The sequence below is a fragment of the Lagenorhynchus albirostris genome, chromosome 18 (genome assembly GCF_949774975.1).
Source record: "Lagenorhynchus albirostris chromosome 18, mLagAlb1.1, whole genome shotgun sequence".
In the NCBI taxonomy this organism is placed as follows: Eukaryota; Metazoa; Chordata; class Mammalia; order Artiodactyla; family Delphinidae; genus Lagenorhynchus; species Lagenorhynchus albirostris.
Window position 1 is genome coordinate 40,540,153 of NC_083112.1, and position 14,959 is coordinate 40,555,111.

At 33.4% G+C, this 14,959-nt stretch overlaps 1 protein-coding gene across 1 annotated transcript; it reads left to right on the forward strand.

The window, feature by feature from the left end:
• Positions 1-5,773: 5,773 nt before the first annotated feature.
• LOC132508555 (protein tyrosine phosphatase type IVA 2-like) lies at positions 5,774-7,428 on the forward strand. Its single transcript, XM_060128777.1, has one exon. It carries the CDS (start codon positions 6,717-6,719, stop codon positions 7,218-7,220), a length of 504 nt encoding a protein of 167 aa, XP_059984760.1. The 5' UTR covers positions 5,774-6,716; the 3' UTR covers positions 7,221-7,428.
• Positions 7,429-14,959: the final 7,531 nt, after the last annotated feature.

The window sequence follows — 14,959 nt, forward strand, 5'->3', positions numbered from 1 at the left end:
TTTAGCACCAGGAACTCTACTCAATATTCTGTAATAACCTACATGGGAAAAGAGCCTTAAAAATGGATATATTTATATGTATAACTGATTCACTTTGCTGTACACTTGAAAATGCATTGTAAATCAACTATACTCCCATATATATATATAAATATGACTACCAAGGAATGTTTATTACCTCTTAAAATAAGAAAAGTTAAACCTCCTAAATAATGTGTGTTTCATTGACATAATTCCAGTTTACATTTAGTAAAATGTAAGTTTTCTGAATTATTCTTTATACCCTTGGCATCTCAAAAGTTCTGGTCAGGTCTTCTGAATCTCTAATATTAAAGCTTAGATTCTGGCATGGAAAGATATGAAGTGTGAGCTGCTAACAGAAAGGTATGGATATGATGAATTATACTACATGGATAAAAATGAGTTAGGATTTTTCCTTTGTTTTAATGCTACATACACATTTTTTTCCCTCCAGTAGTGTGAATAATTGAGAATTGGATATATATTTTAAAAATTTTGCCCATGCTTTGCTGAATTGTAATATGGAAAATAATGTAATTTCCATATACTGAATGAAGTTAATTCTGGATCTCACCGTTGCAAATGTTTGAAAACTCATATTCAAGTGGCATATATTATGGAGAAGATTTTAAAGTAAACTATACATTAAGATTTTTTTATAATGGAAAAGCTTACCCTTGCAGATATTTAAAAAAAAGAAATGGTAATAATTTTCAACATTCTAGTTTAAGAAACAAAACAAAGAAATGGGTATGTGTGTACTATGATATTATAACTACAAATTTGTTTCTTGAATCTAGATATCTAAATTGCAGAAGCACTTTAAAATACTCCATTTTTTTTCTTGGTTGAATGTCACGACTCACTTAATTGCATTGTTTTTCCAATATTGGGTTTTAGAATATTATTTTATATCCCTTTTGCATATTTTGCAGAAAATTAATAGTTTTCTTTCTTTTAACTTGACTATAGAGATGCAGATTATTCATTGGCTATGTTAGTGCAGAATATATGTGCCACTCATTCTACACCACGTTGTTTATTTCTCCACTTGTCTTTTAAAGTTGGTTATTTAGTAAATTAATTATGTAGCTGTAGTCATAACTTCAAAGGATGTGACATATATATGTAATGGAAAAAAATTCAATAAATAAGAGTTAACATTGGAAGGAAATTTTGTGGTTATATTATTTATATTTATCATTTGTAGATAATATGGCTAAGAGTTATTTCTAGAAAAAATAATAAGACAGTATACTAGTGCAGTTAACACTTCTAGATCTTACTTCTTGATGTTTTATTCACAGATGTATAGATAAAACTTGCTGTGACAAATTGAGTTCCCTTTTTAATTGAGATATATGTCACATCTGTGACATTCATCAAAATGTATTTATGAAAGACAATATAGAATTTATCTGTTCATATTTATTATTATTTGTTTTTTAATTTAACCTTATATATCTTTCTTATCAAATCCCTTAGTGGGGAAGTGTGGCCATTATATTTAAGTAGGCTGCATTCATCATAAACAAAATTATTGAATGAAAAATATAATAAAGTCATTAAGTATGTTATTGCCAAAAATATTTTTTAAACTTTTCTCTGGAAATTATATGAGTTCATAATCAATGATTCTTTGCATATAAAATGTTACATTAATATTTGTAAGTGAACACAAAGATTATTAATCTGTCTCGAATACTGACACTGTGGCTGATTATTAGCCTGTCTTCTGGGCATATTCAATACCTCAAATTTACCTCAAAGATTCTTCTAACACTGAACATTGATTTTGTTTTTATTTTTAGGTTTGTGTCCATCTTTGCTTCATTATGTGTCTATATGATGCTTTACCCCTTGAATAATGCCTTTTGGAAAAACACATTTAATTGTAAATAGTACCAGATTCACTACAAACTACATGATACAGGAGAAAATAACCACAATTAATTATTGATATAATTCTGTAATGAAACTAGGCAGCTAATACCTTAATTTTTTTTTAATTTCTATATATTTATAATTTAACTGCTTTATATATCACTTCCCAGAATAACAATTATTTTTACTTGTGAGCTCAGGTTAAAAATAGAGAAACTATAACATACATTCCTTTTACAGCTTATATTAGTCTGGGATTTAAGGAGTGATTTCATGTGATAATAGAGGCTGAGAAGTGCCAAGATCTGCATTTGGCGTGTGGAAGACCCAGGAGATCCAATAGTGTCAGTTTTCGTCTAAATCCAAGTCTAAAGGCAGATGACTATTATCTCAGCTCAAAGACAGGTAGAGAGAGAGAGCATTCTTCCTTACTCAGCCTTTTATTCTATTCGGGCCTTCAACAGGTTGAATGAGGCCCACCTACATTGAGGAGAACAACCTGCTTTACTCAGTCTATGGATACCAATGATAACCTCATCTAGAAACTTCCTCACAGACACACCAAGAATAATGTTTAACCAACTATCTGGGAACCTTGTTGCCTAGTTAAGTTGACACATAAAATTAACCATCACATATATTCACACCTAAGGTGCAAACTAAAGAAGTCAATAACTTCATGACATTTTAAAGGCCAATTCTTGTTTAACATGAATAGATTATACCTTTCTCATTTAAAATTAAACATCCCATTTTTTCCTAAAGTGATTACCTTTAAAATTTCTATATTCTATAAAAATAAACCAATAAGAACAAACATAAAAGCTGTTTTTTTAAAGAATTGTGTCATTTTAGACTATAATGTATATTACTTTTACATTTGAATAATGGAAATGTTTTCCAAAAGAAATGTGAAAAACACATTATTGGTAGTACATAGTAGAACTAAATTAATTTAATTACCATAATATGTAATGAATTGCAAATTGAAATTTAGAAACATTTCATAAAAACATTATTTAATAAAATTAAAATTTATACTGCATATATACTCAAATTATTGAAGATCAACAGCACAAGACTAGAGATTATTGGATTTTTCAATTGGAAAGCTATCTTGATCTAAATAAATGAGGTCGTAGTAGAATGGTATGGACAGTGGAGACAGTAAATGTTAAAAGAAAATTCACTTTCAGCAGTCGATTTGCATCACCTAAGTAAGGAAAAAAAAGGATGAATAAACAGTGGAAACATTGGCAATGGAATCTGACATTCAAAGAACTTAAAATATGGCATCCAAAAGTGGATGTGTGTGAGAACAAAGGTATAGCAAGGGGACTAGGTGTCAAAAAAAAAATGTGTTTCAAAATAAGCATTCCAATATGTGAGATTGGGTTCATATCTGTGTTCAAATATCACACTGGAAGAATATAAAGAGTAGTGGCAAGGATAAAAAATTCCTGAAATTGTGGGTTAATTTGGAGGTGACAGAATTCAACCAGAATAGATGGATTATTTTAAATTCCCAAACTGTACTCTGACTCCATCAATAATGCCCAAATGCCCTACAAAGTCCTTGGGAAACTCTGAGGAAATCACTTTCAGTTACACAGAAGAAAATAGAAAACCTCTGTGTTGCGACTAAAATTTTAAAACGTTACCCTACCATACACAGAGTGCTTGTGGCCTGAGGTTTTTGTCATCCCTTTCATAATTATGAGCAAGTAATTATTTACTTCATAGAATACATTACAATGCAATTTTATTTCATTAGTAACTTATGGTACAAGTTTTAATATATGATTTAACATTTCAATTTTTCAGATAAATAATATGAACTTAGAAAAAAACAGGTCTTTAAGAGTAATGTTTTTTGAATTTTATTTTATTTATTTTTTATACAGCAGGTTCTTTTTTTTTTTTTTTTTTTTTTTTTGCAGTTTGTGGGCCTCTCACTGCTGTGGCCTCTCCCGTTACGGAGCACAGGCTCCAGACGCGCAGGCGCAGCAGCCATGGCTCATGGGCCCAGCCGCTCCACGGCATGTGGGATCCTCCCAGACCGGGGCACGAACCCATGTCCCCTGCATCAGCAGGCGGACTCCCAACCACTGCGCCACCAGGGAAGCCCAGGTTCTTTTTTTTAAACTTTGTTTTATTTATTTTTTTTATACAGTAGGTTCTTATTAGTTATCCATTTTATACATATTAGTATATATATATGTCAATCCCAATCTCCCAATTTATCACACCACGACCCCCTCCCCACCACTTTCCCCCTTTGGTGTCCATACGTTTGTTCTCTACATCTGTGTCTCTATTTCTGCCCTGCAAATCGGTTCATCTGTACCATTTTTCTAGGTTCCACATACATGCATTAATACACAATATTTATCTTTCTATTTCTGACTAACTTCACTCTGTATGACAGTCTCTAGATCCATTCATATCTCTACAAATGACCCAATTCCATTCCTTTTTATGGCTGAGTAATATTGCATTGCATATATGTACCACAACTTATTTATCCATTTGTCTGTCGATGGGCATTTAGGTTGCTTCCATGACTTGGCTATTGTAAATAATGCTGCAATGAACATCGGGGTGCATGTATCTTTTTGAATTACGGTTTTCTCTGGGTATATGCCCAGTAGTGGGATTGGTGGGTCATATGGTTATTCTATTTTCAGTTTTTTAAGGAACTTCCATACTGTTCTCCATAGTGGCTGTATCAATTTACCTTCCCACCAACAGTGCAAGAGGGTTCCCTTTTCTCCACACCCTCTCCAGCATTTGTTGTTTGTAGATTTTCTGATGATGCCCATTCTACCTGGTGTGAGGTGATACCTCATTGTAGTTTTGATTTGCATTTCTCTAATAATTAGTGATGTTGAGCAGTTTTTCATGTGCTTCTTGGCCATCTGTATGTCTTCTTTGGATAAATGTCTATTTAGGTATTCTGCCCATTTTTTGATTGGGTTGTTTTTTTTTTTTAATATTGAGCTGCATGAGCTGTTTGTATATTTGGAGATTAATCCTTTGTCCATTGATTCATTTGCAAATATTTTCTCTCATTCTAAGGGTTGTCTTTTCATCTTATTTGTAGTTTCTTTTGCTTTGCAAAAGCTTTTAAGTTTCATTAGGTCCCATTTGTTTATTTTTGATTTTATTTCCATTACTCTAGGAGGTGGATCAATACAGATCTTGCTGTGCTTTATGTCATAGAGTGTTCTGCCTATGTTTTCCTCTAAGAGTTTTATAGTGTCCAGTCTTACATTTAGGTCTCTAATCCATTTTGAGTTTATTTTTTTGTATGGTGTTAGGGAGTGTTATAATTTCATTCTTTTACATGTAGCTGTCCAGTTTTCCCAGCACCACTTATTGAAGAGACTTTTGCATGTCTCATTTTCCCTGATATTGATAATAAACAAGTGATGGAAAAATATGTAAAGCCAAAAAGAATACAATTATTTAAGGACTGATGAAGTTATACCATAAAATTTTCAATTGTAGGATGTGTTTATAATATGCCTGTTAGTAAACCAGTAACGTTTGTTAGTATAAGACAGTACAAAAATTGGAAATAACCAACTGGGAAAAAAATGAGGATTAGTGCTGTCTTAATCTTATTTAATCTCCTATTATTTAAAGAGAGTAAATGCAAAGTCAGGAAACTCACCGATGGGGCTAAAAGAGAAAGTAGAGAAAATGCTAATAAGGACAATGAAATTATTTGAAAAATGAAGAAATAAAAATGTGAGAAAAAATTTCCCCATATAATATGAATAAGGAATATTTTTAACTTCAACAGTATGGTAATAAAGATATAATGTATAATAGATGGAATAGGCGCGCGCAGCGGTGGTGGCGGCGGCGCGATCGGCCGGGCTGTAACCGTCGTCCGTCCGGTAGCGGCTGGAGCGGCAGCGGCGGCCGGGCACGGCGCGAGGCGACGCCACAGGGCAGCGGCGGCAGCGGGGACAGCGGCGGCAGCCGGAGACGCAGCGGCGGCCGCAGCAGCAGCAGCAGCAGCAAGACGGACTCGTGGACACGCGCCGCCGCCGCCGGGCCGGGCCGGGTGTCGCGCGCCGAGGCTGGGGGGGAGCCGTCGCCGCCACCGCTACCGCCGCCGCCGCCGCCGCCGAGGTGACTGAGGAGAGAGGCGCCTCCTCGCTCCCGCCGCCGCCGGACTTCAATGCCCAGTCCCCAGCTCGCCAGCGTTTTTCGTTGGAATATACGTTGCACATTTATGGCGATTCTGAGCGTGAGGGCAGACTTCTGCCAGGCTCAGCACAGCGTTTCCGCTGACAAGTGAGCTTGGAGGTTCTATGTGCCATAATTAACATTGCCTTGAAGACTCTGGACACCGAGACTGGCCTCAGAAATAGTTGGCTTTTTTTTTTTTTATTGCAAGCATATATCTTTTAATGACTCCAGTAAAATTAAGCATCAAGTAAACAAAAGTGAAAAGCGACCTACTCTTTTAACTTGTCTCACTAGTGCCTAAATGTAGTAAAGGCTGCTTAAGTTTCGTATGTAGTTGGATTTTTTTGGAGTCCGAAGGTATCCATCAGCAGACATTGAGGCCCAAATTGAATTTGGATTCAAGTGGATTCTAAATACTTCTGCTTATCTTGAAGGGAGAAGCTTCTTAAAGAATAAACAAGTTGAATAGAGAAAACACTGATCGATAATAGGCATTTTAGTGGTCTTTTTAATGTTTTCTGCTGTGAAACATTTCAAGATTTATTGATTTTTTTTTCATTTTCCCCATCACACTCACACACGCACGCTCACACTTTTTATTTGCCATAATGAACCGTCCAGCCCCTGTGGAGATCTCCTATGAGAACATGCGTTTTCTGATAACCCACAACCCTACCAACGCTACCCTCAACAAGTTCACAGAGGAACTTAAGAAGTATGGAGTGACAACTTTGGTTCGAGTTTGTGATGCTACATATGATAAAGCACCAGTTGAAAAAGAAGGAATCCACGTTCTAGATTGGCCTTCTGACGATGGAGCGCCACCCCCTAATCAGATAGTTGACGATTGGCTAAACCTACTAAAAACCAAATTTCGTGAAGAGCCAGGTTGCTGTGTTGCAGTGCATTGTGTTGCAGGACTGGGAAGGGCACCTGTGCTGGTCGCACTTGCTTTGATTGAATGTGGAATGAAGTACGAAGATGCAGTTCAGTTTATAAGACAAAAAAGAAGGGGAGCATTCAATTCCAAACAGCTGCTTTACCTGGAGAAATACCGACCTAAGATGCGATTACGCTTCAGAGATACCAATGGGCATTGCTGCGTTCAGTAGAAAGAAATGTATACGAAGGCTGACTTGATCGTGGCATTTAGAGGGAACTCTTGGTACCTGGAAATGTGAATCTGGAATCTTAACTGTGTCATCAAAGTAGTGATGGATTCAGTACTCCTCAACCACTCTCCTAATGATTGGAAAAAAACAAACAAACAAGAATATATCCCTCTATAACGTGAATAAAATGTTTAAGAAAAGAAAAAAAAATAGATGGAATATATTTAAAGTTGAAATTGAAGACTGTTCAGAGACTTAAAAATCCTTTATGAAGCACAGTTTCAATGGATTTGGAAGATTAATGAGGAGAGGTGTAAAGCTGAAACATTGGCAGATCAAATCCTTGGAAAGGAATGCAATTTATTACACATATCAACTCAATATAAAGAAGATCTCCCTATGTGTTGGCTGGAGGGGTGGGGGAGAGTTGTTGTTTAAAAATAGAAAGGATTATATTGAAATTTACTATTTTCTATGATATATGGCTTATATAACTTCTATTTGTGATTATTTAAGACCCAGATATATAATTGAACTACCTGGCCATGAAATCCCACCTTTAAAATTCCAATAAAGAATTACTTTGAAATAATTGAATTAAGTGTAAAAAAGCATGAGTTCAGTATCGAAGTTAGGATTCCCTACTGCATCATATATTAGCCATGTAAATTAAACAAGTTATTTGAACTATAAACTGCAGTTCTCTTGTATATAAACAGAATGAATACTCCTAATTTACAAATCTGTAACAATGAAAAGTTAGTATATGTATAGAAACTATAGTATAGGGTGATTGTGAGAATTAAATGAGAATAATATATGTAAGTTACCTAAGACAGGACTTAACAGTGTATTTGTTTGCTATTATTTATACTATTCTATGACCTCAGTATCACTTTGCGATATATATAATATATAGAAGTGTTTTTTTGTTTGTTTTTTCCTGATGAGACTCTCCCAATTTGGAAGCACAGTAATAAAAATAGGTGAAGTGAGTTAAAGTCTCATATAGTTGCAAGTACTCAGCTACAGCATTTGCCTTTTGCTGTATCATTTAAAGATATGCAGAATATATAAAACATATAAAGATTATTTTGATATATATACTTAACCTTTGAGATTATAAATACTTAAGAAACGACTTTTGTCTGAAGTCATTATCAACACGTAGATGTACTATTTTATTTTAGCAAAATCTGCTGTTTTTATGGCATAAATGATTATCCTTCAGAGTAGCAGTGAAAAGAGTAATTGTGGACTACAAATATTTTCAGAACCAGTGTTCTAGATATGTATTCTGCATAGACAGTTGATGATAAAGTCACCTGGGACTATTTTTAAAAAGACAGATACACAGGTGTTTTCCTTGGAGATTCTGAATATCTACCACCAAACAGCAGAATTCTTGGCTATATTAACTTCCCTTGGTGATTCTTATTATTATCAGATTTGGAAAGTTGACTTAAACCACACCAATGGCTCTGTTTCAGGGAAGAATCAAATGATCCTCTGTTTCTTGATATCAGAACAAAATTCTGTAAATGTTAAATACATAGTTCTCATTTAAATAGATATAAGAAGATATGAAAATTCTGTATAACTCAGCATAGGGACTGGCAGAATGATAAGGCAGTTCAAAAGAGGATGCAAAAGAAAGCTTTAAATTAGATTGCTACATTAGATACTATCTGGCTAATGTCCTGTAGGACAATATACCCATCATTTTTTGGATTGTCTTGTCTTCTAGATAGAAATTAGTTACATCTTTAAAAGCCTAAAAATGTTTTTCCTATTGTTTTCAGTTTGATGCTCATTATATGTAACTTTCCAGAGCTGTAAAATATCAAAATATCTGGAAGCTGTTTAATTGCAAATAGTGTGTCAGAGTTGCTTGTCTCTTAGAGACTGAGATAATCCTTCCTTCCAGTGGGCCTATAGTGCCCCAATGACATTGAAAGGACTTACTGTCAATGTTTTGCTTCATTTCTAAAGTTTGGGTAATTTTCCTTAACAACCAATAAGACTACATAAATTATGTATTTGCTTTTGTTTTTCTTTATATCTGTAATTTTTTTAAAAAGTCAAGTAATATACATATAGCCTCTGAAGTTGAGAAGGAAGTTATTTTTCTTTCAGAGGTTTTTCTCCAGGTCCAAAATATGGGTTGAAAACTGGTTGTACTGAATATTTAATCCAAGCACAAATCAAGCAATAAAATCTTGTATTTGATTACGTTGTTCAATGGAAAATGTTTCCTTGATTAGAACCCTCTAACTTCTACTTCTCAGGGAAAGGAAGCTCATGACAATGCATCAAATAAAAACAAAATCTTCTGATTTCAGAACTGGGAAAGATTACCATGAATAAATCTCAAATTAAAGATTAAAATAGTTTCAATAAATTATCTTTACTATGGGGATATAATTAACATTTAATAGCAATAAATACTATTATGTGTGCTTTTTTAGCTAAGAAATGTTTCTGGAGACTGTAAAATCATTTTAGCTAAAGCTATTATTTCATTCACATAATAATGTTCAGATATCATAAATTTATTTAAATTTTTCTAATTTAAATTATTCCAATTTCAGTTTGGTATTTTTAAAAATATGTAAACATTCTGTCCACTTGGTGCCTTCATGTATATAGACTTAGTAAAATAGTAATTGGTCTTATGCTTCTCAAAAGATTACAAAATTTGGTTATCAGCTTCTCTTTTTATATAATTTTATACATACTATTATTCATATATTTTAGGTGTAGAAAAATGCCCAGAATAAAAATATATATATTTAATAATATTTAAAAATGAGACATTAGAAACATCCTTCTACCAATAAATGTAAATATTGGGTTCAAATCTAAATTAGTTTAAGCTTGCATATTGCACATGTGTATGAATCCAACAGAATATGACAATGAACTATAGAGGTAGTTAAGAAAAACAAAGACCAAATATTTCCTTTAATTGTCATATATGTATTTACCTATTTACCTCACTTTTTATTTTTCTATAATAATATTGTGAGATACATATATATATATATAAAAGTCTCTGTCCCTGGTTCGTAGCACAGCGCTACTAAAACCCTTGTAATTTCCTAAGTGATAAGAGCACTAAAAGCATCTTTAAAATATATATATATTTGATCTTCGACCCTGGTTTCTTAGACAGAATTCCTAAATCCCCAGGGATTACCTGGGTGATTGCAGTATCTTTTCTTCAAATGAGGTTACTCTTGGTGGGATCCTGGATGGGGGCTTTTGTTTTATTATTTTTTTAAAATTTTATATACCTGGAAGTGGAATTGATGGATCATATGATCTATTTTTTTTAATTTTTTGAGGAAAGTCCATACTCTTTTCCATACTGGTTGCACCAATAGTTCACAAGTGTTCTCTTCCCTCTACATGCTCACCAACACTTTTTATTTGCTGTTTGTTGTTTGTGTTTTACAGTAACCATTTTGACAGGTGTAAAGTGGTATTTCATTGTACTTTTGATTCATATTTCTCTGATGATTATTGATGTTGAGCATCTTTTCATGTATTTATTGTCCATCTGTATGTCTTCTTTGGAAAAATGTCTATTCAGGTCCTCTGTCCATTTTTCAATCAGGTTGTTTGTTTTTTTGATGTTGAGTTATATAAGCTCTTTGTATATTTTAGATATTAACCCCTTATCAGATACATCATTTGTAAATACCTTTTTCTATTCAGTAGGTTGCCTTTTCATCTTGTTAATAGTTTCCTTCACAGTGCAAAAGCTTTTAAAAATTTTTAACATCTTTATCACAGTATAATTGCTTTACAATGGTGTGTTAGTTTCTGCTTTATAACAAAGTGAATCAGTTATACATATACATATGTCCCCATATCTCTTCCCTCTTGTGTCTTCCTCCCTCCCACCCTCCCTATCCCACCCCTCTAGGTGGTCACAAGGCACCAGGCTGATCTCCCTGTGCTATGTGGCTGCTTCCCACTAGCTATCTATTTTATGTTTGGTAGTGTATATATGTCCATGCCACTCTCTCACTTTGTCCCAGCTTACCCTTCCCCCTCCCCATATCCTCAAGTCCATTCTCTAGTATGTCTGTGTCTTTATTCCCATCTTCCCCCTAGGTGCTTCATGATCATTTTTTTTAAAGCTTTTTAATTTGATGTGGTCTCATTTGCTTAGTTTTGCTTTTGTTTCCCTTGCCTAAAGAGACAGGTCAAAAACAATATTCCTAAGACTGATGTCAAAGAGCATACAGCTTATATTTTCATCTAGGAGTTTTATAGCTTCAGGTATTAACATTTAAGTCGTTAATCCATGTTGAGTTTCTTTTTGTATATGGTGTGAGAAAGTAGTCCAGTTTCATTCTTTTGCGTGTACCTGTCCAGTTTCCCAACAACATTTATTAAAGAGACTGTCTTTTCCACATTATGTATTTTTGCCTCCTTTGTTGTAGATTAATTGACCATTTAAACATAGAATTATTCCTGGGCTCTCTACTCTGTTCCATTTATTTATGTGTCTGTTTTTGTTCCAGTGCCTTACTGTTTTGATTACTGTAGCTTTGTAGTATAGTTTGAAATCAGGAATTGTGATACCTCCAGGTTTGTTCTTTCTCAAGATTGTTTTAGCCATTCAGAGTCTTTTATGGTTCCAAACAAATTTTAGAATTATTTGTTCTAGTTCTGTGAAAAATGCCATTTGTATTTTGATACAATTCAATCTGTAGATTTGCATTCAATCTGTAGATTGCCTTGGGTAGTAATGTCATTTTAACAATATTAATTCTTCCAATCCATGAGCACTGTATATATTTCCATTTGTTTGTGTTGTCTTCAATTTCTTTAATCAATATCTTATAGTTTCAAAGTACAAATCTTTTACCTCCTTGGTTAGAGTTATTTCTAAGTAAATGCAAATATAAATGGAACTGCTTTCTTAATATCTCTTTCTGATACTGCATGATCAGTGTATAGAAGCACAACAGATTTCTGTATATTAATTTTATATCCTGTTGAAATTTATGGAATTCATTTATTAGTTCTAATAGATTTTTGGTGCTGTCCTTAGGATTTTCTACATATACTATATAGTATATAGTATCATGTACAAAACAGTGAGTGTTTTATTTCTTCATTTCCAATTTGAACCCTTTTATTTATTTTTCTTGTCTGATATCTGTGGCTAGGACTTTCAATATTATGTTGAATAAAACTGGTGTGAGCAGGCATCTTTGTCTTGTTCCTGATGTCAGAGGAAATGCTTTCAGCCTTTCATTGTTGAGTATGATGTTGGCTGTGGCAATTTATACAAATTAAAATGTTACCTTGTCTTTTTTTGTTTATATATATATATATATATATACACGCACACACACATATGTGTGTATATATAGCATTTTTATTAGCCTCATTCTCATATAGAACAGGAGGTAAGAGGAAAGATAGCAATTTAACTCTCTACATAACATATATGTAAAAGTTTTACCAAGTAAGAAAACAATTACTCATCAGATAGGACAAGAAGTATGACTGAGAGGCCAGAGTTTATGCAATACTCTGACCTACTAAGAATTGTATACCTTAAGTGAATTGTTATTCTTTTGAATACACAAAAATAATCTAGTAAAATCTGAGGCAAAAGATGCCATGTTTATTTTATCATCGTTCCATCTCCTATGTTTTTCATTCCATCTATGCTAGTCAAGGTGGAGAAAATAATTATGTTTATTTATAATACATAACAGAACTGAAAATCTAAAACCATTAAAAAATTCTTACATTATGCTATTGTCAGACAGATGGTACTACTATACTCTGATGAAAAGTGTATTTTCTAAATGCTAAATTTACTTTTAGTTCCCTTTTTTTCTATTGTATTGGAGATTCATGTTCATCCTTGTCTTAGTCTGGTACATAACTACTTTTATTTAATTTCTTGGATAAATATGCTCCTGTCTAACAATTCACCCATATGTATTTCACATCTTACTACTTTTGTGCATTATATATATATATAATTTGATCCTGCAACTATCTGTCCAATAACATATTGAATATTTCTGATGTAAAGTATAAACATCAGAGGAGCCTCTATTTTAATCCAATGTATTAATATGTTATTTATGTACAATATAGTAAGTGCACGTTTAATTTTTTTTTTTTTCCTGTGGTATGCGGGCCTCTCACTGCTGTGGCCTCTCCCATTGTGGAGTACAGGCTCCGGATGTGCAGGCTCAGCAGCCATGACTCACGGGTCCAGACACTCTGTGGCACATGGGATCTTCCCGGACCGGTGCACGAACCCGTGTCCCCTGCATCGGCAGGCGGACTCTCAACCACTGCACCACCAGGGAAGCCCACATGTTTAATTTTTGAAAAACTATCAAAGAGAGACAAAATGAAAAATTAAATACAAAAGAGAAAAAATTAAAATCACCCCTGATTTCCCTGGTATCAATTTCCTTAAGAAGACTTTTTTTTAACAATTCTTCAAGTGCAGGTTGGCTAATACAAAATTTTCTCAATTTTTTTGTTTTGTTTTGTTTTGGCATGCATATAGAATTCTGTATCAAAGATTTTTTGGTTTTGTTTGTGTTTTATGTTTTTCATTTTATGTTCAGCATGTTATGATATAATACTATTGCCTTTTTGCCCATATTTTCTTAAATGCAAGGATGATTTGTATGTTTTCTCCCTTGTATGTAATATGCTTTTTGATTTTCTTTGTGTTTTTAAAAATTTATCACTGTTTTTTCACAATTTGATTACAGTGTGACTTAGAGTCATTTTGTTAAGAGAACATTGAATTTTATTTTGACTAGCCGTTAAGCTTAAACATTGTTTCTTTGATTTTCACACATTTAGGGAATTTGAAAGTATTATTTTGTTATTGATTTCTAATTACTTATTTACTGTATCAAATTTAAATCCATGGAGTAGGATTTAAAGGATTTTCTGTTATTCCAGAAACTGTACTTTTGAATTCTAAAAATTCCATTAATTCAGATTTATTTCCCTGTCTATGATGAGATTTCTCATCTGTTCACTCATTATGACCATTATTTGCTTTAAAGTCTTTGAACACATGTATTAGAGTGGCTTCCAAGTACTTGGCTGCTAACTGTACCATTGATCATCTCAGGGTCTGTTTCTATTACCTATATTTTTTCTAGATAATAGCTACATTTTCCTGATTCTTTGCATGTCTATTATTGTGTACTGGATATATTTAAAATTGGGTTATTCTCCTCTGACTAGTTTTGATTTTACTTAATCAGGCAATTATATTATGGACTGATACCCTTACATTGTAAAGGCTTATTTTATGCTTTGTTAGAGTATGACATTTAGGAAATCTGAGATATATATGAAGTCCATCTAACTTGGTGGGCTTTAAACTTCTCTGTTTCTCTTTTGGTAAAAAAAAAAAAAAAAAAAAAAACAGCTAAAATCTCTCATCAATTTTTCTAGTCTTTCAAGTACATTATTTGTTTATGTTGGGGTTTTTTTTGTATTTTTATCGTATTTGGCTCGTTGAATTCTCCTCCACACATGCGCATTGCAGGTATCAACCAAGAACATAATAGGAATTTTATGGAGATATTGAAACTTACCAGCTGTGATTCCCTCCTTTCTTTCATTGTAACAGTTCCATGGGACAGGTCCTTGGGAGAAAGGGCTTATAAATGTGGATGTTATTCAGTGTGCTTTTATTCTTTAAGTCTCCTGTAGTTTCTGTC

Bases quoted from the DNA above. Each gene is read 5' to 3' on its own strand.
- LOC132508555 (XM_060128777.1), top strand. From the start codon at position 6,717: ATGAACCGTCCAGCCCCTGTGGAGATCTCCTATGAGAACATGCGTTTT.